This window comes from Eleutherodactylus coqui, chromosome 6, assembly GCF_035609145.1.
Source record: "Eleutherodactylus coqui strain aEleCoq1 chromosome 6, aEleCoq1.hap1, whole genome shotgun sequence".
NCBI lineage: Eukaryota > Metazoa > Chordata > Amphibia > Anura > Eleutherodactylidae > Eleutherodactylus > Eleutherodactylus coqui.
Window position 1 is genome coordinate 172,957,803 of NC_089842.1, and position 27,987 is coordinate 172,985,789.

At 45.0% G+C, this 27,987-nt stretch overlaps 2 protein-coding genes across 6 annotated transcripts in view; one reads left to right on the forward strand and one right to left on the reverse strand.

Annotated features, from left to right (window-relative positions):
* The first annotated feature begins 5,525 nt into the window (after positions 1 to 5,525).
* On the forward strand, positions 5,526 to 7,861 carry GPR135 (G protein-coupled receptor 135). The gene has a single exon (XM_066605826.1). It carries the CDS (start codon positions 5,578 to 5,580, stop codon positions 6,880 to 6,882), a length of 1,305 nt encoding a protein of 434 aa, XP_066461923.1. The 5' UTR covers positions 5,526 to 5,577; the 3' UTR covers positions 6,883 to 7,861.
* A 9,738-nt stretch (positions 7,862 to 17,599) lies between these two features.
* The window catches only part of DAAM1 (dishevelled associated activator of morphogenesis 1), a 188,686-nt gene continuing 178,298 nt past the window's right edge, over positions 17,600 to 27,987 (reverse strand). For all 5 annotated transcript variants that reach the window (XM_066608225.1, XM_066608227.1, XM_066608223.1 and 2 more), the window contains one exon: positions 17,600 to 25,600. In XM_066608225.1, the coding sequence (XP_066464322.1) occupies positions 25,391 to 25,600 (210 nt within the window). In that variant the 3' untranslated portion in view covers positions 17,600 to 25,390. The remainder of the gene's footprint in view (positions 25,601 to 27,987) is intronic.

Sequence of the window (27,987 nt, forward strand, 5' to 3'; positions counted from 1 at the left end):
TGCTCCTTGCAACACGATACAGAACCTAGCTTTGTAAAGATTAGATTGATCCTTACTGTGAAAACGCACTTATATTCTCTTGCCATGTATACAAACAGACCCGCGTGGGGTTACAGAGGTGGGCCATCTGAACCCCAAGTCACAGCCTCCTACCCCCTTTCACATCCCCTCCGCTGCCTTCCCTTGCATTATGTGGCCCTCATCCCCAGCCTGAACAACAGGGTAACCATATTGACACAGTGTCAGTATTTACCCTGCAGCAATATGTGCTTCACCGCTGGCTCCTCCAGGAGCAAGCACTAAGGCTATTAACTGCCAGGCGTGATGCTCTACAATGCCCTGGTTCCAGTGCATTCACAATCCACCATGGAGGTTGAGGTGTAGGTTTCAGTGGTTTGGGCAAAAAAAACATCATTTTAAGGCTGTATTCAAATGGTTATATTTGAAGTGTGCTTAAAACCGTACCGGAAAAACAGAATGTGGTTTTATGCTGATTCACGCATTCCACGTCTGCATGATAAAACTTGGTATTGTATGTTGCATCATGGAATAACATGGGTTCGTATGCTGTCCGCATGTAGTCCGTTTTATTAACAGACCACATGGATGGAAAAAATGCTAGTGTGCTGGAGGCCTAATGCTGAGGATCCGCAGTATCTGAAGTCAACGTCTTCAAATGCCCAATTCCAAGCCACATTCATTCTGATTTTAGATAAGTACTGACAATGGCATTATTCACGAAAGAAAGCAATGGACCGTAGGTGCAACCCTTATAATATAAGGCACATTTAGACAAAGGGAGTAAACAGATGCTGTTTTTTTATTAAATGCTTAACAGCCAGCATATGACGCGTTTTGGGGACACAGCCCTTTCTTCAGAAATGGCTGGATAAAATACAGTAATGCTTCTGCAGCGGATCTAACCGCATTCTGAAGCAAGAAGAACTGGCAGGTTCTCTGATTGGCTGCAGCAGTCATGTGCTTCTGCCCAGCTGGTTTACATGAAAGCCACCACCATGTGCTTCTGCCCAGCCGGTCTACCTGGAAGCCACCACCTAGCAAAGGAGAGTATCTCCTCGTTTTTGTTATTTTAGGTAGGCCCCAGCTGGGGGATGGAGTTTTGCTTTAGACTTCTTACACACGGGCGACAAAGTTGCGAGATTTTGTAGCGTTGCTACAATGCTAAAAATTGTATGTATGAGAAGCCCATGCTTTCCTATGGGCTACTTCACACATGCGATGTTTCGTAGCATGCTACAAAACAACACAAAAACCTCACGGGTTCCGCTATATGCACGCGAGTCGTGTGGTTTTGTAGCCCATGTTTCTCTATAGAGCCTTCCTCCCTGTTGCATTGCATCGCACGAAAACGTGATTGTCGTGCTGTGCAATGCAACTTTGACAGTAGCAAATCCTACTGTCAAAGCTAAAATTTAGACCCTGGCTGCAGAAAAAAACAAAACAAAACACACATACATCACCTGTCCCGCGCTTTCAGACCGGCCATATCTTCTACCTGGGCCTCCGGCAGTGATCATCTTCTCTTCTGCCCGGGGATTCAAAAATCCTCGCCTCCTGTAAACGCTGGCTGTGATTGGCTAAGCATCAGCCAATCACAGCCAGCGCTTCCAGGAGGTGGGGATTTTTGAATACTTGGCCAGAAGAGGAGAAGATGCAGCCGGGCTGACAGCGCGGGACAGGTGAGGTATGTGCGGTTTTTTTTGTTTTTTTTTCTTCAGCTACGGTGTATTTTCGGGGAAGGGCTTATATTTCAAGCCTCCCCCAAAAATCCTTGCCTGTGGTGCTACAAAGTCGCGTGCCTTTGTAGCACCACATGCGACTTTGTAGCGCTACAAAGTCGCGGTATCTCCGTGAGAAATAGCAGCAATATCATACGGACCAGCGATGTGATTTTCTCGCAGTGATGCCGTGTCGCCCGTGTGAACGAGGCCATAATGACATAACCCTTCAAAGAGTAAGCACCCTCTTCAGTAGTTCCCAGTTAAGTTCCGACCCCGTCCCGCCCCTACCATTGCAAACTGGAGAGGGGGCAGGAGGTCAGTGCACTGCTCCTGTCCCGCCCTCTCCCCCTGCAGAAAGGGACAGCGTATATCGGCAGGGCGTGAAAACCCAGTTGATATACGCACGTCTGAATAAGCCCTTAGGCCGCCTGCAGACGGCCGGGTCGGATCCGGCTGCGAGAATTCTCGTAGTGTGAGGGTATATATATATATTGCCATATGTGTTTTTTATGCTTTTATACCTATATGCAAGTTTTATTCAATTCCAAATGAGAAAAAACTTAAATGTCACCTTACATCAGATATCCCAAGGCTTTGCAAGAAGATGTTCTAGAAATTCAGAGAAGATACCGAACCAGACGCAAGGACGCATGTACTTGGCTGTTTTCCCAGAAGCCCATATCAAGATGTTCAACCATGTACATAATTTTCACTGTCTCAGTCCGCAAATCCGGACTGCCCATATATGGTTATGAGCCCATCACCCCCTAGTGGTGAGAGGGCAGAGGGTATAAGATCTCATGTAATCTGTAATAAAGTGCGCAGTTTTTTCTCCTGTGTGAGGAGCTAGACCAGACTCCTGTGTGTGGTGTCTCTTCTTACGGCCGGCAACGGGGCAAGTGGGGTGGGCCGGATTGGTGTTGCACTTAGAATTTTAACCCTCATAGTAGCGGGACCTGACCTGAGCGTCTGCAGAGAGCAGCGCGGGCACTCACCTGTCCCGCGGCCCCGGCTCTTTCGTGTGCCGGCTGCCGGCGCATGCGCAGGGCGGAGCCGGTGGCCGGTGAGTGACGTTTCTGTGCGGGGCTCTGCGAGCGTCGCACAGAAATAGAGCATGCCGCGATTTGTTTGCCGCGCGAGATTTCACGCGGCCAAATTGCGGCCGTCTGCCTAGGATTGCATTTGTTAACGCAATCCTATGGCAGCTCCCAGCGGCGGAAATCTCGCGGGAAATCCCGCCGCGGAATTTCCGCCCGTCTGCAGGTGGCCTTTGAAAAATCACTCTATGTCCTGTTTTTGTGCACAAGGGTATGAGAGAAAGAAGAGGGAAGTTCTCCACACTTCTAAGGATTTTATATCGCCAGATGGAACAAAACAGTCTAGCAAAGTATTTCCAAAACTTGGATTATGGATTTTAATATTGCCAAAAAGGATATAAAAATGACCTGACAATCATGTCAGATTCACATTTCGGCAATGTACATATATGAACCTGACATGATTATATCCTTTTTGGCAAGATTAAAATTCATAATCCTAGTTTTGGAAATACTTTGCTGGACTGTTTTGTTCCATCTGGCGATATAAAATCCTTATAAGGCCTTAGTCAGACGGGCGTTTTTTCACGCGATTTGCGGATCGCATGACGGATGCGCATCCGCAAATCGTGTGACCGATGCCCGAAAATCTGCTCCTAGCCGCGTTTTTATTAGAAACTCATACCCCCTTCACACCCACTGCAGGCCGGCCGCGCGGAACTCCGGCTGCCGGGAGCAGGTGAGTATGTATATATTTTTTATTTTAACACTTTTCTGGATGAATTGCAGGGAAGGGCTTATATATTTAAGCCCTTCCCAACAATTCATCCCACGCACGCCGGCAGCCCATTGCTTTCAATGGAGTCGGCTGTATTGCTGACTCCATTGAATTCAATGGGCAAACATCGTTCTTTTCTGCCACAGCTGTTACAGCTGTGGCAGAGAAGAATGATTTGTCTTCTATATGTTCTCAATGGGGTCGGCGCTGCTGCCGCCGGCCCCATTGAGCGCATATAGTGAAGAGAACAGGAATCGCAGATAGGTGCGATCTGCGATTTCTGTTCTATAATTTATCGGACGAGCGCATAAAAAGCGCTCATGTGTCCGATACCATTGCAAAGCAATGGTTTTAAAAAATCGCCGGACGCATGCGCAAATCGCGCAAAAAAACGCCTGTCTGACTAAGGCCTAAGTGCGGAGAACTTCCCTTTTCTTTCTCTCATACCCTCTGCATCACACACACCCTCAAGGTGTAGGGTCTGGAATTCTCCTGCTGCACTCCAATTCCTGGATGTCCTGTGGGTTGTAAGGCCTCCGAATATAACAGCGGATGAGGATTCTGGGTGCTGTCCAGTTGGGTCCTCCGACAAGGACTTCCCTATCGGCGAGCCCTTTTCCTTACAACTGTGTGCACGAGACATAGTGCACTGTTTTTACTTGTCCAATTGCAGGCGCAGCCTTTGTGACCTCACTGCCCCTGATTATACACCTATTTTATAGCGCTTCTCACACAATAGCCTATGTAATGTGCAATTCTAGTTGTGTCCGAGAATTTTGGGCACAACTTGCTCGCCGCTATGTGAATACAGCTTTATCCAAAGTGCACGCTTATTGCCAAGGACAGTCAGGATTCTGTGAATGGTAGTGGTATAGCGGCCAGGAAGATCCCTGCAGGCTAATCTTTATACTCGCAGGTGTAACTCTGCTTGTGATGCATAGGTGGAGCCACTGTGGCAGAGCAGCCTCTGAAAGAACCTTGTAGGATGAACCAATCGCCGGCAATTGTGTTTTATCGCAACTTGGTTGGACCTTAGGTGTACAGTGAGGTTCCCCAACCCTTGCTAAAGGGGTGTTCCCGTCCCAGCACTGCCTGGCTGAGATAAGAACCCCATGGTTGGTTTCCCGACCTCTTAATTGGCATCCTTATGCTGTTTCCGTAACACCCAGTGAGATGGTTGACAACCCAGTTGTGGTTTCCCATGTTATCCAAGAAGTGTTGAGATGGGAATACCCCTTTAAGGTGACTTGGATTTGGGACAAAATTCTGTCCCTTCGCCAAGAGGGGAGGACGGTATATTACCTGTAGTTGTTCTCTGCTGCCTCTCCAGTCTGCTGGTTTCAGTCCCTGTTTATGGTTATCAAAGATGGCTGCAGCAATTTTCTATCTATGGTATGTAATGTCCACTGCTCTAAGATTGGCTGTACTGAGGACATAAGCAGCTCTGACCAATCAGAGAGCAGGTATAGTGTATTAGTAGTCTAACATTACCAATGTACTGTGTGGATTAAGTAGTCTGAAGATTGTCAGCTATCTTGCACCAGTGGATCACCATAGAAGAACAGCTGGAGGTAATGTACACCCTTCAGATTCAAAAATTTGCCCCGAAAGCAGAGGGTCACTTTAAGGAGCACCTGTTGGTTCTGCAATAAAGTTTGCCTGCACCATCTATGTCCTGTAATGAGGGGCCCCTCTTACCTGTTGGCAACCACTGCTACAGTCTTCTGTATAGGATCAGTAAATCTGCCTGCATCTCTCTGCCCATTCAGCTTTACCACCTAAAGCCCTAAGTGCCAGCACATGTTTCCCAGTCCCTCTCCATTCCTGGTTGGCAGCTGCAGGGTTAAATCCCCCCCATTCTCTGTGCGTAAAAGAACCAAAGCAGAGATTCTGTTTCCATGGTAACCTGTGACGTCTCCGGCGCTATAGAACGCGGACCCGGGCGAGAACTCCGGCTGAGCATCCCGGGCGCAGGGAGCAGCGGCCTGAGGGATGCCTCCACCCAGCCCCGCCGCGACCCATGGAGCTCCCCCTGGCTCTGATGAGCAACCTGACTGGCGCCGGATCAGCGGCCGCAGCTGGAGGAAGAGACGGCGCCGGCACCGCTGCTCCCGGGAGTAATCGCAGCTCCACCGAGCAGGAGGAGGCCGGGGGGAGCGCTCTGCTACACGGGGTGGCCGTGGCGTGTCAGGCGCTGCTGCTGCTCGCCATCTTCCTGCTCTCCTGTCTGGGCAACTGCGCTGTCATCCTGGTGATCAGCAAGCACCGGCAGCTCCGCACTGTGACGAACGCCTTCATCCTGTCCCTGTCCCTGTCCGACTTCCTGACTGCGCTGCTCTGCCTGCCCTTCTCCTTCGTGCTGCTCTTCTCCCGCGGGGGCGCCTGGCTCTTCGGGGATCGCTTCTGCTTTGCCAACGGCTTCTTCAATTCGTGCTTCGGCATCGTGTCCACCCTCACCATGACCCTGATCTCCCTGGACCGCTACTACGCCATCGTGCGGCAGCCGCAGGAGAAGATCGGGCGCACCAGGGCTGTGCAGCTCTTGGTGGCCGCCTGGCTCACTGCCTTGGGCTTCTCCTTCCCTTGGTACCTGTTGGCCAAGGAGCAATGGGTGGTCCATAAGAAGGGCTACTACCACTGCATGTACGTATTCCACTCAGCAGGGTCCAGGCTGGGGGCGGCCTACAGCATCTCCCTGATTGTCCTCTGTTACCTCCTGCCCTTCGGCCTCATGTGTTTCTGCCACTATAACATCTGTAAAGCGGTGAGGCTGTCGGAGATCCGGGTCCGACCGGTGACAACCTATGCTCACCTGCTGCGCTTCTATAGTGAGATGAGAACGGCCACCACTGTGCTCATCATGATCGTCTTCATCATCTGCTGTTGGGGACCCTATTGTGTCATGGGCCTGGTGGCGGCTGCTGGGGACTACCCATTCACACCGCTCATGGACACTGTGGCCATATGGATGGCATGGGCGAATGGTGCCATCAACCCGCTGATCTATGCGATTCGCAACCCTAATATCTCCATGCTGCTTGGTAGGAATCGAGAGGAAGGATACAGGACTAGGAACATTGCAGCCTATCTGTGTACGCAGGGTCAGAACAGAGAAGTCAGAGGAAGGGCTGACCCCATTCGGGATCGATACGGTAATCGTCATGGACAGGGCAGTAGGGTCTCCTCCTCCAGTCCAGCTAATGGTGGGGATTTGGCTATGTGGGCCTGCAAGAACCCTACCGTGCTGTTCTGCCGGGATGGACAACCGGACACCATGTCTGAACCAGCTGGCATAAAATCTGAGACTGTGGATACCAGCCTATGATGAACCCACTGTTGGTGCCTATTGGTCTTAGGCAGTGAACTCTATTTGCAGGCTTTGAGATCAACCAGTATTGGAGCAAATGATTTAGAAAAGGAATTGCCAAAATGTCACTAACCAGAACCAATGGTGGTGACTGGAATAAGACTGCGGGTGGCAGGGGTTATATTGTATTGAGTTTTCTTTGTGACCCAATTGAGAATTGGTGACCATGACCAGGAAGCTGATAGACCATGGTGCCAACATATACTGAGCTGTGATCCCAACTGTATCCAACTTGTATTTCTTAAAGGGGTTTTCCATTATAGTATTGTAAACGTCTCATTGTGGGGTCCAATTGGCAGATCCCAAGAACAGTTCCTGGTGGAGCGATGGCTCTACATGTGACGTCACTGGGCGGGAGGTAAAGTAACTCAAGGGTTTTTCTGTGGAAATCTGATGTTCTGCACGTTTCCCAATCCCAAGATTAGAAAAATGACGACACATGCCATCAATAGGCTGTATAGCTGGCCGTAAATGCCAACATATCCAGTTTAGTTATTTTGGATGACTTACCATTCTTGATTCTCTATTAGAAAGCAAGTTATGAGGGGTTGAAGTGGCCTTGAAATAAAAACATGGCTGCCTAGCTTCACCTCTGTTACTGATCGCCTCACCAACTTCTCCCATCCGTCTCATTGGCCTTTTTTCATATAGAGACAAGCTAGTCCAATGTAAACCTGGAGTAGTTGCCTATCTTGACCAATGTTTTTCAGTTGTTGCCAAATCTGTGTGCCTATGGCCCCTTTAAAGAGAACCTGTCATCAACTATAAGCGCCATAAACAAATGGTGCTTATAGTTTAGGTGACGTGGAGTCCGGGGAGTCTCTTCATAATCGCCTGGTCCCCGTTCCTGTGGTCTCCCACCTAGATGTTAACACGCACATAGCGAGTTTGATTTATTTTTCAGACGGCTGTTCGCACACAGTCCCAACCATCTCTATGGGAGTGCATGCACATTGCCTTCTGAAGAGTCACGCTTGCTGTGCTTACTTTGCCGGGTAACACTGTATGAACAGCGAACCAGATGAGAACCGGACTCCACATCACCTAAACTATAAGCACCATAACTTAGTTTATGGTGCTTGTAGTCGATGACTGGTTCCCTTTAAAGAGGTCACAAATGCACCAAAAAGAAGCAGCATTATCTCCCTCAGAGCAGGAAATCTCAGCACAATCTTTAGCACCATTCCTGCACACACTGCCATGCTGCTCTATATATGCCATCCAGCTGATCACCCCTGTGCTCCGCATTTCCTCACAGTCTCACTATTAGCACGTTAAACTGGACAACCTCTTTAAAGACGCAGTGAACATAAAGACATGGCAGATAGTGGGGGTCACGCATAAAAGTGTCTGTGCCATAAATGTCACAAGCAAGCTAACAAAATATGTGCCAAATTTTATAGCAACTTTATGCATTAGACCGGGTTCTAAAATCCCCTTTGTGTCCCGTGCTTTAACTTGCTAGAACGGGTCACTTTAGGGCATCAGTTGCATGTGCTTAGAAGCACAAGCCAGTAGGTGCACCTGCACATTCAGAGCGCTTTTTCTCGTGTGAGGCGCTAAAAAGCATCTTGTTTGCTCATTAACCCTTCGTTCACATCTGTATTTGGGCTGCTATTTACTTGTTCTGCCATGGGAACAGGAATATGAAATCCTTGTTGGGAAAGAATCCATTCTATGACCGTAGCGGACAGCACGCATTGACGGTAATGAGGTCTGTCTGCCTCCCATGTCGCCCTTTGGGATATTATGACGAATCTGTGCCAAAACCTCAGATGGGGGTGTGAAGGGGACAATGTGGTATCATCCTAGGACCTTACCGACTGTACAGTATATTAACATACAGGGTTGCATTTTGACGGAGCCCAAAAAATGCCTTATTAGGTTTATCTATAGAGGGTCTGTCCTGGAGATGGATTGCCGTTGATGATGACTGCAACACATGTCATGAGGGAGGCAGTGACCGCTTCACTGGAATTCTATACTGTAGCTATGATGGACGGTATGTGACGGACACATATATGAGGTAAAACTGCAGGCGGCGTAGTGATATAAGGACCACGTCCCTCAGACGCAGCCATATTGTAGCGACATTCCTGTATATTACTGTGTTGGGTTTGGATATTGTAGATGGTGGTGGTAGATGACCGCAAATTTTGACCTCTTAAAGGAGCACTCTGGCAATTCCATTTTTGGGGCCTGAGGGGGCGCTGTGTGACTAATTCTAAAAGGGAGTTCTTGAACTATGCATTACTTCCTCAGGCCCCGCATTAGGCGTATCGCCATGTGTCCGGTTTTCTTTTCCCCCAGAGTATTTCTTTAACTAGTTGTCCTAAATGGTAACAACAATCACACTTGGGTCATGGCTCATATATTTTGGTCACCAGTCTTATCAATTCCATCAAGTGCCAAAGGCAAAGATGATTTCCCTGCTCTGAAACTGGCCATAGACATTATGTGTGGACGCAGCGGTGCCCGAACCACATTCACATCCTGACAGTGTGCCGACAAATGTTTGGTAGAAATGTGACCCACTGAAGGATGCAGGAAGCACAAATGGCCATTAATACAGGGTCAGCGAAGGAAAAGTAGGCCCCACCATACTCCTACGAAAGCTGACTGAAAGAAAATCTGCCTGTGTTGCCCATAGCAACCAGTCATAGCACAGCTTTTATCTCTTAGACTGCTGAGGTAAAATGAAAGCTGCGCTGTGATTGGTTGCTATGGACAACACAGACTGGTCTCCTTTTAGTCAGCTTTCATAGGAGTGCGGTGCCGGCCTAGTTTTCTGTGGCCCTCCTGTACTAGAAACTTTAGGTTCTAATTGAAGTATTAGACAAAAAATGAAGACAGCTTATTTTTGCTTCCGTTCACAATTTTCACCATCTTTGCTTGCTTTCAATTAATGGAAAAGTCTCCATGACAATCTATATTGCTGATACAGCGGCTTGTTACCAGACAGTTCTCATACACTTTAAGGGGGCTCTGTCACACGAACATATCTGCGCAATGAATTTATTACGCAGTGAATAGAACCCATTGATTCCAATGGATGTATTCACATGTGCATATTTTTTCACGCGATGTTCGATCATGTAAAAAAAAAAAAAAAGGACAAAAAAAACCCAGCATGTCCTATTTTGCTGCGTACTACACACTGAAAAAGGCCGTTGAAGTGAATAGGGCAGCGCAAATATGCTGGCATATTGAATTGCATATTTGCACAGCAATTCAAAAAAAATAAATAGCATCACACTTTTATGTACATGCGAGTTCCATGCAAGTGTAACGCATTCCTGGTCCTGTAGGCAATTTTTACATATGTGAAAATCTCGAGTGCAATACGATTTTCTCGCAAAACATATCACACTCACATTAAAATCGCGGATTTGCAAGTGTGATATTCGCACTCACCCATGTAAATGCACCCTTAGGGCACTTTCACACAGGTGGAATGGTTCGGGACTGTGTCAGCGTCACTTCCGATTCCGCCCCAGCAGGGTCATTACCCATCCGCAGTAGTGTTGGCTTTCATGCGAGCGCTATTTCCACAAGTAGCCATTTAAGTGCTTTGTCTCGCCCACTACTCCACTACAATCCAGGCAGGGGTTCAGTTCTGGACAGCCCATGGTCCTTCAGGACCACCCAGCCGCAGTTTCTGCACCTCTGGCCAGACAATGAATGCTACATCACTAGTGACGTAGCGTACAATGTCCTACATGTCACAATGATGGCAGACTCTGCAAAAGTGCCCCAAAGGGGGGGTCTTGGGACCACTTATTGGAATAGCAGGAAGCAAGATCCATGGTGAAATTGGTGGCCGTGCTGCGTTAGTACATTGGGCTTATGTGTTCTGGAGTGCGACAACCCCTTTAATGGGTTACTTCCGTAGAACCGTTTAATGTCTATGGCCAGCAATGGGAACATGAAAGCCCTCATGTTATACAGAATAGAATACAGCCATATCGTCAGCACTGTGATGTTTAGTAATGAGCGGATGGCTCCCATAGTGTTATATTAATGTCCATGATGTATGTAATGGGGGTTACACAGCTACTATCACCCAGGTAGATTACGTTTCTTTCATGTACTGATGATTAGCTCAGGCAGCCATTGTTCGTGGTTTGATGCATCTGTGCCGTTTCAGGAGAATCGTCCACAAGCTTCTTACTATAAGTTCTGGAACCCACCTTAATATCGATGGTATATCCGCCATAGTCCGCCTCAGCAGCCCTTTATTGTACACACAGGCACAGCTTTGTACATACAAGGAGGGCTGTTCTGGTACTGCAGCTCCATTCCCTACACTTAAAGGGGTCTGAGCTGCAGTGCAAGAAGCTGTTCAGAGGAGGCGCTGTACTATTGCATACTATGTACGGCCTTGACACTCTCATTCATACTGCAGTTCGTTTGCTGATCAAACCCTTTTTAAAATCCATTTCTTCTGAAATTATCTTTAAAACATTACTATGCTTATTTTGTGCCAATGACAAGAATTCTATATTATGTTGAAAGGGTTTTTGGCTTTACATAAATCTCCTTATCTAAATATGAAGGTCTACAACTTTATAATGTACTTTCTCTTGGTTCATCGCCATTAGTAACAGTTTGTTGTCAGTGAATGACAATACTTCTGTTTTCACGTAAAGGCTAATCTGTTAGGCTGCTATTACATGAGCGCTAATGGCGGCCACTAGAGCTCGCGTTTTCCGGACAATTGCCAGGCTGCACCTGCAAGCAAATGCAGCCTGGCAATTAGCAATATTACAAGAGTGTTAACAGTACCTATGTAACAGCAACCATAGCCCCGCTGTCAGCTGACAAGTGGATACAGTTGGACCCAGTCTACACAAAGCTTCACAAAGTTGCCTGTAGCTGTTGCAGCCAAGCCATAAATTACTGCTTAAAACCATGTCAAGTACAGGCACATGACAGCAATTAGTGATTACCCACCTTTGGTTTCCATGCCAGTTTGTACAGGCACCATAAGTCAAAGGCTATGGAAATCTTTATGCATGAAAAATAAATATACATATATCTTACTAAGTCCCTGCAGAAAAAAATGGTGCCCTTATGTGTTTTTCTTTTCATGCACTCGGGTTTGCAGGCTCTCCTACATTCAGTCAGACTCTGTCAGATTCCCATGTTGTAAAAAACTAGTAGATTTGGGCAGCTGCTACCAATGAGTTTAGCTCACAGAGCATTGTCCAAACTTGATATAATTGTATCCACTTCTTTGTAGATGGGCAAAACTCTGTATCTGCAGGTTGTGAGCGAGAGGGTTCTTTCCCACAAGCGTATATCGGACGGCCGATATACGTTATTATCTGGGGCGTAGAAGCTCATGAACAAGCACACAAATTAGCGTTTGTGAGCCCACTCACACAGTATGGGCCCCGGCGCATATTCTCTAAGGTCACCATGCCGTCGCCCCTTACCCCTCACCCCTCCCTCTCTATCGCAGGCTCACCTCTGCTCTCCTCCTTACTCGTTCTTTACACTGGGAGGGGGCGGAGCTAAGCACCATCCCGCCTTCTCCCTTTGATGGCTATGAACAAGGTGTGGGAGCTTAGCTCAACCCACTTCCCACCCCTTGTCTGCAGCCAGCAATGGGAGGAGGTGGAACGGGCTGGCGCTTAGCTCCGCCCGCTCCCATTACAAAGAACAAGCAGGGAGGAGAGCCTGCACGGGGGAAGGAGAGCAGAGGGAGGGAGTTTAGCAGCCACGCTGTTAAACTTCCACCTCCAGCCGCTGTCATTGGCTCCCATAGAAGCTCATGCCGCGGCCGATGTATTCCAGCCCAAAAGATAGTTCCAGGACTATCTTTTGGCCTCAACGTAAAAACGCCTGGTGCTATATTGGCCGGCCAGCCGGGCGCTTTTACGTCTCTGGAATAAGGCCATGTGATCTGATGCATTGAAATCCAATGCATCAGAAAACGTCCGGCCGATATACGCTCGTGGGAAAGAGCCCTCAGCATGTAAACAAGTGTTCTCATTCACCAAAGCAAACTAATATCTTGAAAACGGTGAGGAATTGAAACCAAGTATATTAGAAAGTTGTAGAACTTTTCATTTGCATAGCGATGAAGCTTTATATAACCAGAAAACCGTGATCTAAAATTTGTGGCTCTCGAACTGTTCTAGAACTACAACTCCCAGCATGCAAAAACTGGAATGCCATAGGTTGAAGACCACTGTTTTGAGATATACTTGAAATATAGTCTATTCTGCCAACAACTTACAGAAGACTGTTAGTTCTTATCCGGCTTGGGAACATATAGCAGGGGGCCCTGTGCAGTCTTCGTGTTACGTTGGTGCAGTAATACTTTTGCTCTCTACAGAACAGCTACAACGTTCATTTCTCAAATCTTCTGTCATTTAGTCACATATTGATGTAGACAAGGGTCCGTAAGCTGGGAGGCTTGATGGTGGAACTGTAGACTTATTTTGTTGTGATGAATCCGGTTAGCTTCACTGTATGCAGATTGCAGCTAGCTTCAAGCCTTAACATTGTTGCCAGCCTCTTCTTAAAAGGGTTGTCCAGAGTTTTAAAAACATGGCAGTTTTCTTGTAAAATAGTGCCACAGTTGGTCACAGGTTGTGTTTGATATTGCAAGCTCATCCCCATTTATTCCAGTGAAGCTCAGCTGCAATATCAGACTTACCCTGTGAACAGAAAAGCAGCCAAGTTTTCACAATCTTAAGACCAACCCCTTTAACTTGGCAACAGTATCGCCATTTAATATGTACATGTTTGAATTGAGAAATGTACTTGTTTACAAGTTCTTTGTAATAGGTCTTTGAGTTTACACATCTCTTAAAGGGGTTTTCCAGGAGTTAACTATTGATGACCTATCTTCAAGACCGATCAGTAGATCAGAACTCCCTCCCCCGGTGATCAGCTGTTATCAGGACAGTTGGCAGTGCAGAGCACAAAGTTCCAGTTTAATTAAGTGGGAGCAATTGCCTGCATTATTAACCTGGGCGGCTGCAATGTGGACGGAGCGGTCTATGGGCCTGACCTCATCTGATCACTGGGGATCCTAAGTGTTAGGCCCCAGCAGATCAACTATTCACATATTTGGAGGATAGGTCATCAAGAGTTAAGTCCCAGAAAACCGTTTACGAATTATACTGCACAAGAGAATGACTAACACAGTCTGCTTTAAGTGATCAGATAAACTAACAGTTTTAGTGCTTTGTATCATGTGTAAAGAAACCAAGAACCTAATGGTATATGGTTGATGCAGGTAAAAGTTGTATGAGGGTATATAAACAAGAGGATTAGAGAAACCTTTGCAGTGACACAGCCCCGATTCAAGAAACTGCACAACTTTTATAGACATTCTGTCACTCTCATCTTTGTTGCAAACTTTGTTTTCCCAGGAAAACAACTTATCATCTATCCGCATTATCTGATTCGGTGGGAGTCCAAATGCACTGCTGCTTCATTCATCTATCTGGGACTGCTGAAGAGAAATGAAGTACAAGTGCTCACCTATCTATGACAGGCCCATAGAAAATTAATGGAGTGGCAGTGCGCATCCCTTCATTTATATGGAGACACTTGGGACTCCAATCCATTAAACCCTCAACAAGCAGACAATTTTTACCTATCTTACAGATATGTGATAAGTTCTTTTTGTGGAACAACCCCCTTTAAATGTCAGTGGTTTCTTTATTTGCACTTTGAGAATTGAGGTAAGTTGTCCATTGTCTGTAACTCCCATAAGCATTAAGGGCAATGATAAAGCACAAGAACCTTGCATAATGTATTTCTCTTAACAGTTTCCCCCCTGATAAGGATGAGATGCCTTAAAATTTGTTACTGGGCTTCAGTTAGCATTAAGGGAAGACATTTTTCGGCACTTAAATGCCAGTATTTTTCTTGTACAGTATTTAAGAAACAAAAAACTTTTATTGAACTTTTTAACTGTTTGTGAAAAGTGAATATATTATTTTGTAAGCAGAGCTAATAAAAGTCTTACGCAGCATTGTGTCTAACCTGTCCTCTTCTGTGTTCAATGAAGAATGAAAAAAAAGTTTGGTACGGTGTTAGCCAGCAGAGCAAGGTGTGATTGTTCCCACTAAGAAAACCAAGTAATCTTGTAGATAGAATACCTTTTAATAGCCAACAAATAACAGGCTATTTGAAGGATCCTAAGAGGTCTGAAAGCTGGCAATAACATCATTTACTTTTGTTAACCATGAAGATGAATGAATGATATGATACTAGCTACCTTTATTTTCCTCCTCCCATAAACCACTTCTATCCATGTGCCGTATCTTTTATTGCTGCTCCACCTCATTCAGCTAGATGGACAGCCCATGGGCAAATCTCAGTGCTAAAGAGCTGGCTGCTTACTTCAAAAAGAAAATTGATGACATCAGGCATGAAATAACCTCCCAATCCCAGGCGAGCCCTGTCCCTAGTCTCCTTAGTACCAGCTCCTGCTCACACTCTGCACTCAGACCAATGACAGTCGAACACGTCTCCAGAATGCTTTCCTCTGCTTGCCCGACCACCTACGCTAGCAACCCCATCCTCACTCGCCCGACCACCTATGCTAGCGACCCTCTTCCCTCACACCTCCTCTGGTCCGGTGGTTATCTCCCATCTCACCACTATATTCAACATCTCTCTGACCTCTGGCATTTTTCCCTCCTTTTTCAAACATGTTATCATATCCCCACTGCTAAAGAAACCGACTCTTGACTTGGGTTGGTAGTTGGCAGCATCAATCATCTCAAATCTCCTCTTCATCTCCAAACTATTAGAACGCCTGGTTTACCTCTGCCTTATAGGCTATCTTTCAGAAAACTCTCTTCTCGACCCCCAGTCCCGCTTCCGCCCTCTACACTCAAGAGAAACCACCCTTATAAAAAGGTGTCAAACTACCTCCGGACAGCCAGATCGAGGGGCGATTACTCCCTAATGATCCTCCTTGATCTTTCCACAGCATTTGACACTGTTGACTACAAACTCCTCCTCAGTATGCTTCGTTCCATCGGCCTAAAGGACACCACTCTCTCCTGGTTCTCCTCATACCTATCTCATCGCTCATTCATTCAGTGTCCCCTTTGCTGGCTCTACCTCCCCTCCTCTTTTCCTTGCTGTTGGGGTCCTCCAGGGCTCAGTCCTTGGCCACCTCCTTTTCTCCATCTACATAGCCCCTATTGGACAAGCCATCAGGAGATTTGGCCTCAAATATCACCTCTACGCTGACGACACCCAGTTATACACCTCTATCCGTGACATCTCTGCACCTTTCCCCCAAAACATCACCGACTGTCTATCCGCTGTCTCTAACACTATGTTTCTCTCGACCTAAAACTGAACCTCTCAAAAGCTAACCTACTGATGTTTTGGCCCTCTACTAACAGACCTCATCCTGACATCTCTATCTCAGTATGCGGCATCACCATAACTCCCAGTACACTCCCGGTGTCTTGGGGTTATATTCGACTCTGATTTCTCCTTTACCCCCTACATCCAATCTCTGGGCCAAACATGTCAGCTGCACCTCAAGAACATTGCAAGAATCCGCCCTTTGCTCACTGTGGACACGCTAAAAATGCTCACTGTTGCCCTCATCCACTCTCGACTATTGCAACTGGCTGCTGATTGGCCTCCCCCGTGCCAGACTCTTCCCCCTCAAATCCATCCTGAATGCGGCAGCCAGGCTCATCTTCCTGTCCAGCCATTACTTGGATGCCTCTGCCAATCACTGCATTAGCTGTCAGTTAAATACAGAATTCAATTTAAACTCACTACCTTTATCCATAAAGCCCTCCACAGCACAGCGCCCCCCTATATTGCTTCCCTCATCTCAATACACCACTCAGCCTGGGCCCTCCACTCCGCTAACGAAATCAGACTGACCGCCTCTTTAATTTGAACCTCTGATTCACGCCTTCAAGACTTCTCCAGAGCAGCATCAGTCCTCTAGAACGCACTACCCCAAACTATCTGGCAATCCCTGACACACAAAACTTAAGGCATGCCCTAAAAACGCACCTCTTCAGGGAGGCATACAACAACTCCTAAACCAAACCCTCTGTACTCCCCCTGATAGCATGCTCCCTGACCTACAGACTGTAATCCCTGCTAGCTGCCATCAACCGCCCCCTGCAGTCATACCGATTCAGCCACTATACGGCTCAAGTCTCACCATTGTTTTTGTGCATAGCACCCCTCACTCTCCACCTCACCAAACTTTGCACATCTCCAGCCCCTTTACCTTCTGTATCACCCCACTATTTGTAGTACGTAAGCTCGTAGGAGCAGGACCCTTATCCCTACTGTTTCTATCAACTAATTACTACATGTAACCGTGGTTTTTGCACTTTTGTCTTTCTGTATCCCCGTTTTTGTAAGCGCTGCAGAATATGTTGGCGCTATATAAATAAAGATTATTATTATTTTAATGGCTGTGTGATCAGGTTTCATTTAACCAGTAATAGCAGGAAACGCAAGCAAAGGTGCACTCTGAATACACATTGGGTTGTCCGACAGCATCGTAGTAGTGCATTTGGAGCTACAGTAGTGTTTTTATCCTCAGTTCCACCAGAGGGCAGTCCGATACAAATAATAGCAGTTCATACAAATCCACTACAGGACTGCGTGGAGGTTCCTTTTAGAGAGACTTGAGTAATAATCCACACTGATAAGATCTTGTACTGTTCTTTTATTGCATATTTCCATAGTTAAATGTACATCATAAAAAGTTTATTTTTCCTCTCGGTTCTACTACTAAACATTCTCATTCCTACTAACTAGACTTCACTATTTCAAAGCTTTTGTTTTTTTAAAGAGATGGACACATTTACAAATGTTCAGGTATTTTTGGAGACAGATTTAAAAAAAGGCTTTAAAAAAAATGCACTCCATACAGAACGCCACCTCTAATGACATCAGCACTGGTCATTGGCACCATGAAAACAAACTCAAGACAGTGACACAGATCGGATATGTGACTGTATATTGCATACCCCAATGGCACTGAGTAGGTAGACGCAGGTGGAAAAGAAAATATTTGGCTTTTAAAATGAGACAGAATATAAATCGTAAACCAAGAAAACAAAAACCCCTCTACCAGTAGAAAAACATAAAGAGGCACTTAAGAAAAGAACAGGATGAAGTGAGTGAAGGGAATGTCTGGGAATTGACCTATTAATTTAGGTTGTGGTATGATCAGGTCTGACTCTCCCGATCCCCCGATCAGCCCGGACGTGACTCTCACCAAATTAAAAATAACAAAAATGTTGCCACCAAGAAAATGAAAGTTCTCTGGCATCGTAGAAGGTGAATGCTCTCGAGGCTATCTAAGGACATGTGATGCCCAGAGAGAGAGAATTTAAGCACCAGTTGAGTTCCTGACTGCATGGCTATAGCTAAACTGCATAGTCCACAACCTAAAGAATGGAAACAGTGCAGCACAATGGAAGTAGTCATTGACTATTAAAAGTATGCAGCACATAACGGATGGTTATAATGCATCAGCCGGCTGCTCTTGCAAGGTAGTAGATTTGTAAAACTAGGAACGGGTCTTAAAGGAAACTTGGGTCCAGGAAACCTAAATACTTACATAGAGCTGAGGTGTTGGTACCTCCACTTCCAACACAGTCATGTGGTATGGCCCCTCTCTCTGTGCTTGTCACCTCATTAAGGGGGTTGACTGTTTGGCTCATTGTAATAACTAAGTCAGACCCCTTCTTTGTCTCTGCGTTGGCTGTAACATAGAAGGGGGTTGCTTTAGTTATTAAGATGAGCTTAACAGCAAGCCCCCGCTTTGACATGTCTGGCTAAAGGTCTATTTACACATAATGATTATCGCTCAAAATACGTTCAAAACAACTGAAAATGAGTGATAATCGTTACATGTAAACGCTGCCATTGTGCAATTTTTGTCTGAATGATGATTTTAAGGTGAACTTAAAATCCATCGTTCAGCCACAGAGAGATAAAGTATCTCTAAAGAGCGCATGCTGTGTTCTCCACAAGAGTTGGGAGATTACATTGTATTCTGCCGGCAGCCCTAATAAGAACAATGCAGCTGTTTGCACAGATGGGCTCTGCAAACAGCTTCTGAGGCCCTTTTATATGCAAATGATGATAAAGTGCTAATGGGCATTACTGGCCATTAACACTTTATACAAAAGGATCGCTAAAACTTTTAATCACTTGAAAGATTATCTTTGCGTGTAAATGGGTCTTAAGAATTTTGACTTCGAAGACAACCCCTTTAAGACTTTTTCCTTTGGATCCAATTCCAGTTTGTTATTTATGCAATCTGATAACTTGTGTTCACGTACTGTTTATTTTTACAATTACCTAATGTTCTAATCTGAATCTTTCCTCTTTAAGAGATGGAATGGCAATCTGACATAACCCACATGAATCCTGAGGAAAGCACAATTGGGGAAATTTACTGAGCTTGGCATTTTCCACGCCGGGCTTCGTACAATTTTCCCAGGCGTACAGTAGACTGAATACATGAAGAGGAGCACACTTCTTCATGTATTCAGCGCATCCTCCAACCTAGCGTACATTTCTGGTACAATTTACACCAAAAAAATGGCACCACTCATGGGCTGTGTCTGGTACTACACTTGAATTGAATGGAAGTGAACTGCAATGCCAGACACAACCCACTGCGCAGTTTTCAGTCCTTGGACAACTTCATGACGCTTCACTTAACTCTCTGAGCTTTTTAACTTCACAGCTTCTCTAAAGGACAAGACATGTATCTGCATTAGAGTCAGTTCTAACAAAGAATGACTAAAAGTATAAAGTAATAAAATGCACAGGCTAGAGAAAAACTGATGGTGCTCTTCTAAAAATAACAAAAAACGCTCCTAGTAATTGCCCACTGGAAGCAAGGCGTTCTATACAGTCCTATAAAATAACATTAACCATTTATATACAGCACCTCAGCAAGGGGGAAATTACAAACCAAAATCCTTCACCAGCGCAGGGATCATATAGGGAGTATTTCATAGCTTTAGTTTTCATACCCATTTTATTCTTGCTGGTGCAGCATTACTGTCAATTTCGAAGGGGCAGCCATTTTTGACCAGAGTGTACCTGTAACATTATAGCATTTTGTACACCCATTTAAATGTAGGAGTTCTTCAAATTTATTTGAAACGGATACTAACTTTTCACACAACTTGTGTGCCCCATCACCTACAGAACATATCACCATACTGATAACTGATATTCCATAACACATCACATCATCTAGTGTTTCGCCAGTTCAAGGCATTCTTTATAAGGAATTTTTTTTGTGGATCTCAGCTAGAGGGAGGAGAATATACTAAATTATTATCCAGATTTGATGGGGATATTGTGTTGAAAGGAAATTTAAAAACTTCCTGATGCAAATTCAGGTCTCCTTTAAAAGCACAATGGCTGCCCAAAGGAGCTTTAGTTTAATTGTACAATGAGTCTGAAAAGTCTCAGTGTAACACTGCAGTATATAGTGTTGCTGAATGTTAGAAGATACAATTCTACCTTCAAAGTCTGTCTCCCCCCTTTTATCATAGTGTTGTAAGGTTAAAAATACTACTCTGATTTCTTTATAGCGGTAGGAATACTTTTCTGGTAGGCAGCCCCACATCCTCTGCAGAGACAGTTAACATGTTGGTAAATGGCAGCCACCACTAGAGGGAGCAATATGCTTACTGTCTTATGGAGTTCATAAAGTTTTGTAAAGCTTTGTAACTTTGATTGGTAGGGGAGTCTAACTGCCAGGACTCTAACCGATCCAGAGAATGGGGGTTCAGTCCTTAAGTGAATGGAGTTTGCTCCATTCACTTCAATAACGGAGCTGGAGATTGCCAAAGCACTTGCACTCAGTAATCTGTAGTGCTGTCATTAAAGTGAATGGAGCAGCAGCACACCTGCACGACCTCTGCTCCATTCACTTAGACAGTCTTAGGATCGATGGGCCCCCACCAATAGCAGTTGGACCCCCACTGATCCCACAGCGCTGGCTGGTAACCAAGCCCTATGCATGCTGGAAGTTGTAGATAGCAGTCTGTTGTGTTAACGGCACAATTGATGCATGCAGTGGCAGATCGCCGGTTTCACGGGACAAAGAAGAGGGTCCGATAAAAGGTACAGGATGCCGCTACTTAGCTGCACCTCCTAGAGTTCAGCATTTTCTGAATTTCTATTTTGTGCCCAGAAAACCTCAATAATTAATCAGCCCAGAATGACCCATTTAAATAAAAAAAAACTAAAAAAAAACCACAAAAGTCATCAAGAGTCACCATTCATTTTCAATGTATTTACAATTAAATTGTAAATGTACTTGTATTCTTGCACAGTGTATGTGAAAACACAAACCAACGTCACTGTGACAACCCTATAACCGCTGTCTGTACAGGGAAACCATGTATGAAATAAATAAAAGTATAAAACAGTCTTAAAGTATTGTCAAGTGACTGTAGAAGTGCCCCTACGCATGGTCCGGTGGGGTTTGTGGTTCCTGAGCGCTGTGTGCTGCATGTTTACATCTGGAATCATGTAGAGACGTGGTGGCATCAAATGGGCAAATGTGGATTATGGGCCTTGGTGAGACTGCGACAAGTTGTTGACCTACATCTGGGGTATTAGGAGAAAAATGTGCAAATAACAGCTGCTGTTCTTCCATGCAACGCATGAAGAAGTTTGGTATGATCCCATATTATGTGTAGACATGGTTGAAGAGAATGTTTAAAAGTGGTATTCCTTATATTTCAATAAAAGTTTCAATAAAAATCTTTTGAACATAAAAGGTGTATTCCATTTTTCACCAAAAATAGCGCCACTCTTGTCCATGGACAGTGCCTGGCATTACAGTTCCGCCTCGTTTACTTAAATGGGACTGAGCCGTAATATTAGACAGAGCTCAAGAACAAGTGTGATGCTGTTTCTAAAAGAGGGGGGGGGGGGGGGGGGGAGAGAACAAACAATTTTTAAATGGATTTTCAATGAGACTGTGTGGATAGCCAAGTACAAACGCTCAGCAATTTCCATCTGTCCCACTGTAATGAATGCAGCGGTGGCTGCGTGTGCATGCACGACCAGAGCTCCATTCAGTCTGAGTTAACTGTGGGTGGGAGAAACGACTCCTCAGTGATGAGTAGGGGGACATAGGACCCCCGTTCTCAGGATCAGTAGGGGTCTAAGTGGCGACACCCCCACGATCAATAACTTACATGAATAGGGGATAATATTAACCCTTTCCAATCCAATTTGTATCCTGGTTCTCCTAGGGGACTTACTCTTTTTCTGCTGTTATACAACAGCACTATCTGCTGGCTAAAGCCAGTACTGCATGAGCGGACCCGTTGGATAGGCTCCGACAGCAGAGAGGCTAGCAATATACAGTAAGAGAACCCCGACGGACGTCTTCCAACATCAGAGCTGTACAGCCTTAAATCATAATGTCTTTAGACATCAGACAGTGGATTGGAAAGGGTTAAAGTTTAACAAATAAAGCGGAGATATTTATTCACATGACCAAGTGCTGCAGCCCCTGTATTTTAGACACAACACCTGGGTCCCATTGAGGCCTCTATCCGACATGTTAATGTGCAGGGGGACAACTGAAAGTGTCTAAATCATGTTGCCTTACACCCTACTTTCCATTACAGTTTTTTTTTACCTTTGTGATCATTAAAAATTATGCTAATTAAATTTTTAACCCTTCACAGCACTGATTTTGAAACGGTGGCTCTCTGTTGTTGTAAAACAAAGTCATAGAATCATATAATAGTAGAGTTGGAAGGGACCTCCTGGGTCATCGGGTCCAACCCCCTGCTCAGTGCAGGATTCACTAAATCATCCCAGACAGATATTTATCCAGCCTTTGTTTGAACACTTCCATTGAAGGATAACTCACCACCTCCCGTGGCAACCTGTTCCACTCCTTGATCACCTTCACTGTCAAAGTTTTTTCTAATATCTAATTTGTGTCTCTTCCCTTTCAGTTTCATCCCATTGCTTCTAGTCTTTCCCTGTGCAAATGAGAAAAGGGCTGATCCCTCTGCACTGTGACAGCCCTTCAGATATTTGTAGACCGCTATTAAGTCTTCTCTCAGCCTTCTTTTTGGAAGCTAAACATTCCCAGATCCTTTAACTGTTCCTCATAGGACATGATTTGCAGACCGCTCACCATCCTGGTAACTCTTCTCTGAACTTGCTCCAGTTTGTCTGTTTTTTTTTTTTACAGTGGGGTGCCCAGAACTGGACACAGTATTCCAGATGAGGTCTGACTAAGGAAGAGTAGAAGGGGATAATTACCTCACATGATCTAGACTCTATGCTTCTCTTAATACCTCCCAGAACGGTGTTTCCCTTTTTGGCTGCTGCATCACATTGTTGACTCATGCTCAGTCTATGATCTATTAGTTTACCCAAGTCTTTTTCACATGTGCTGCTTAGCCTAATTCCTCCCATTCTGTATGTGCTTTTTTCACTTTTCTTCCCCAGATATAGGACTTTGCATTTCTTGTTGTTGAATACCATTCTGTTAGTCGCCGCTCACTGTGCAAGCTTTTCTAGATCTTTTTGAATACTCTCTCTTCCTTAGTGTGCACCTTAATAGCCCTTGGCTCTCCGGGTATGCTGGGAGTTGTAGTTCAGCAACAGCTGGAGACTCCTACTTTATGGTTTTAACACTGACATTATTGTAACGTACATTTTCTAAAATAACCACAAAAACTAACCGAGACCCCCCAGAGTGCTGGACTAAGTAGTCATGAGATGAGCTCCTTGTAGTCAGTGCTAGGCTCCATGGAACCACTCAGCTCCTGTAATCTGTATATTGGTCCATTATTAAATGAAGATGTCTTCACCCTAAAATAAAGTGTATACATATATATATATATTTGTATCTAAATAACACTACCAAGTGATCATGGCTTCCATGGCAGCGCCCACTTCTGGATCCTTAAAAGGTATCTAGTGTAAATCTTAATTGCACATTTTGCCGCAGAACAGCAAAGTCACCATTTAAAATAATCCAGCATTTGATAAATTCTAAAGACCTTTGCTGTGCTTTAAAATCTGAACCCTGTGTGTTGTCACATAGACCCCCTATACAATAAATACATTTGATTTGCATTTTTTAATTCTGTTTTTTATTATTACTAGTCATTTCATTTTCGTTTGCCGTCTACACGCAGGCACTAGCCATTATGGGACCTTGTCCATTTGTCGCTGAGAGTGAAGTCTATGTATTCACAGTGCTGTCATTTGATACCTCAATGACGTTATTGGTTCACAGGACACCAAGAGATTAGATTCTCAGAATGGCTGCATCCACTGCATACGTGCACCCTGTGCAATTACAATCCGGTTCCAGCATTAAAGAGGACCTGTCAACACTCATGGCGTGCCAGTCATAGTAAATACTTGCATTCCCTATTAAATAAATTCTAGAGCAATTCTTCCTTGAACTTTTTAAGCTGTTCCTCTGTTATTCCTCTTGGAAATGTATGAATAAATTGACAACTGGACTTTTTCCTTTCCTTTGTCCCTAACAAAGTCAAACCGTGTCGGTACTGATTGATAGCGTCGCACTAGGTAGAGGCACATTTTACTGACAAGGAGACGTTCGATGTCAATTTTCTTCATACATTTACAAGAGGAATAGCAGAGGAAAAGCACAATGCAGAGTTCTAAGAAATGATGTTCTAAAATGGTTATTACATGGGTAATGTACGCATTGAATAAAACAGACACGACAGAAGTGCTGTCCGAGTTAGATGGTTGTAATGTAAACAGTCTTTCCATGGGTTCAAACAACAAATCAGCTTCTCTCCTTGCTCACTGCACCCCTTGCGCCACTGCTTGGGCCTCTGTGCCCGTTTCTTTACAGGCTGCTGCCGCTAATGACGGTTCGGCGATCGATCGTTGAGCTCAGCCATTGGCTGCTGCAGCCTGTGACCTTGAGGTCATGGAATAAACCTGGAGCAGTGGTGCTAGACACAGCGAGGAGCTGAGAGAGGTGAGTGTAAGTGGATGTTTTGTTTTAACCCGCCGAGAGCCTGTTTACATTACAATTGCATAACTCGGACAACCCTTTTAAACATGACAGATTTTAGGAATGCACTTGTCTTAATCCGGCAGAATATGGGTTGTGCTTTTGCACGTAAAGAAAAAAAAAATGTTTGATTAAAAAAAACAAAAAACGACCATTTATACACAGTGGGTATGTATACATGTGCTTTGTACACAGATATACATAATACTGCAATAAATCACATATTCAACATGTGCATGGGATCTTCCAAACTATATACAGGTATGCGTGCATATGTACAAAATGCTGTACGCCAATACATATGCACACACATAACTTTACATTACGTACATATGTACAGCTCCAATACCCCCTCCAATGTCACGGCAGTGTCACCGACAGTGCAGGTATACTCCAATAATGGTCTCTAGGGTTTATGGAAGGGATTTAGTAATTGAGCTTGGTCACGGGCCGTTCCCGGCTACTGTCTGTCGCCTGGCAGGTAATGCGCTTACGGTTCCTCTTCAGTTTGGAAATGTCCTTATCGAAAACTTCACCTGATCTCAGAGCAGAGACCAAGTCATCAAACTCTCCCTCTTCTTCTCCGTTTTCCTTTGCCTTCTTGGCTTTACGCTCCCGCTCTCTCTGTTCCTTGAGCTGAAATAATAAGAGACTTTGTTGTTTATACTGTCGTAAGTTGTTCACACTAAGGAGCGGATATTACAACTTTTCAAGGGATTTGTCCCATCTGGACAAAAGTAAACAACATATTGGACCTCATTTATCAAAACGGTCTGAAACAAAAACGGTCTTTGTTGTCCACAGCAACCAATCGGAGCTCAGCTTTTGTTTCTGAAAGTGTTCTGCTAAAATGAAAGCTGTGCTGCGATTGGCTGCTATGGACAACAGTTTTCCTTGTAGAAAGTTTTGATAGATGTGTAATTATATGATCAACTCAGAAGAGGTTAAATACTGAGGGTTATGTCTAACATTTCTTTATCCACTATGCAAGATTATGTCGGTAAGAAAACCTTGTGATTCTCCAGTCACGGCAATGCTGTAAGAGGAATTTACCGCTGACTGTATTGTAAAGGCCATACTTCATATGATGTTGCGTATGGCTCTCAGCTAAGCTAAATCATTCCATTATGCCGACTGCAATGAGTGAAAACTCTTCAAAGTTCCCAGCGCTGACTGTGTAAAGATTTCCTCCTTATTGAACATCTGACATTCGTCTTTTCGGATCTCGAGATCACTCAATCACGTTAATTAAACACATCCACTGACTGACATCGAACAAGATCAGAATAGAAAATTAAGTTTTCCATCCTGCCAATTACCTCACTCCGGAAGACATTGACTCTCTGCCTTCTACTCAGCGCCCTGTGATCTCAGACATCTGTGGCAGGAGGCAGACTCGAATGCCGTGGAATGTACCCCAACCATGCATCGTAGTCACAGATCAAACACCAGCTATGTAATAATACAGTATAGAAACCTCACAGACATGTGCAAACCATACAACACAGTAAAGAGTTTTTCCAATTACTGGTCCAGAAATATCCAGTAGAGATGTGCCTTGGGCTGCACTACTGGTAGAAGTATTTTTTTTTTTGCAGGGCCAAATTAAAAGGGGTCTTCCATGTGTATTCTCCTCCTTGAGCAGACATCATTTGTGGAGAGAGACCCTGTACGATGTAAAGGAAACTGAGGTCCAGTGCGCATAATATATGGATCTTACGTATTAGAATAGGACCCCTGGACATTTACCAATGCCACAGTTGGTGGTGGCCGCAGGAGCCAATCCATCCTCACCTTTAGAGGCCAATGGTTGCACAGTTTTGCCAGTAAACTGTGTGGTGATTGGCCACCATAGGCAGGCGTGGGTTGGTCATATGTGATTTCATCCTTCGTGCGCAGTGCTTATCGCTGCTATAACTCTGTAGTATGTGGAAAGCAGAGGTGGAAACCATGCAGCCTGAGAATACTGATCTCCTGTAGGTCATAGACCTCTATGGAAAACACAAAATGCTAAGTTTGCTTTGTGAGGGAGCTCAATAGGCTGCACTCTGTATTTCAGTGCATTATAGGTCCCGAGAGTGGATATTGGTTTAAGATGGACGTATGAAACTCCAGTCTGAGTGTAGACTTGCACCGTGTTTCCCCAAAAATAAGACCCTGGCGGGATTTATGAATTGGCCAATGAATGCCGTGGCTCATCCAATTCATAAATGCAGCCTCCACAACGCGATGACTGTGACTGCTTCTTCAACCACTGCTCAGCCAATTGATGCAGTGGTCGAAGAACCAATCACAGCCATTGCGTTGTGGAGCCTGCGTTTAGGATTTGGCTGATCCACGGCATTGATTGGCCAATTCATAAATCCCGCCTCCACAACATGATGTCGAAGAAACAATCACAGCCATTGCGTTGGTTCAGAGAGCGCTGAAATGATTGGCTGAGCAGCACTTAACAAATCAGAGCCATTGCTTCCTGGAGGAGAGATTTATGAATCTCATAACCAGGCAGTGACCTTCTGTCGGCGGCCAAGGACTGCAAGAAGCGCGGCGAAGCTCCAGAGAGCAGCGGGAGGAATGTGGACCAAGCTTGCTAGGTAATGTAGTAATTTTTTTTTTTTTAGGCAACGCAGCTAGGGCTTGTATTTTAAGCCTCTCGAAAATCCCCTAAAATCAGGGTAGGCTTATTTTTTGGGAAACACGGCAGTTATATTCTGAATTCAGAGCAGCTTTGTCTTTACAGCATGTAGGAGCGGCTCCTCTCTTCTGAGAATCAGCATCTTGGTGATGACAGGTATCTATGCAGATAAGGAAGTCTACTGTGGGCCTAAATACTTTTCTGGCAAACTGATGATTTAACCCTATAAAGACCGCTGGTGGATTAATGACACTAGGTTCATCTCTTTTGGTACAGAGTCATTTGCAATTCCACCAGAAACTTAGCTGTACTAGCAGGAAGCTGTAGGAGAGGCACGGGTGTCAGTGACAGCTAGTCACACAATAGAGAGACTGCAGATGGCTGTATA

Coding starts and splice junctions, on each gene's coding strand:
- GPR135 (XM_066605826.1), top strand. CDS start 5,578: ATGGAGCTCCCCCTGGCTCTGATGAGCAACCTGACTGGCGCCGGATCA.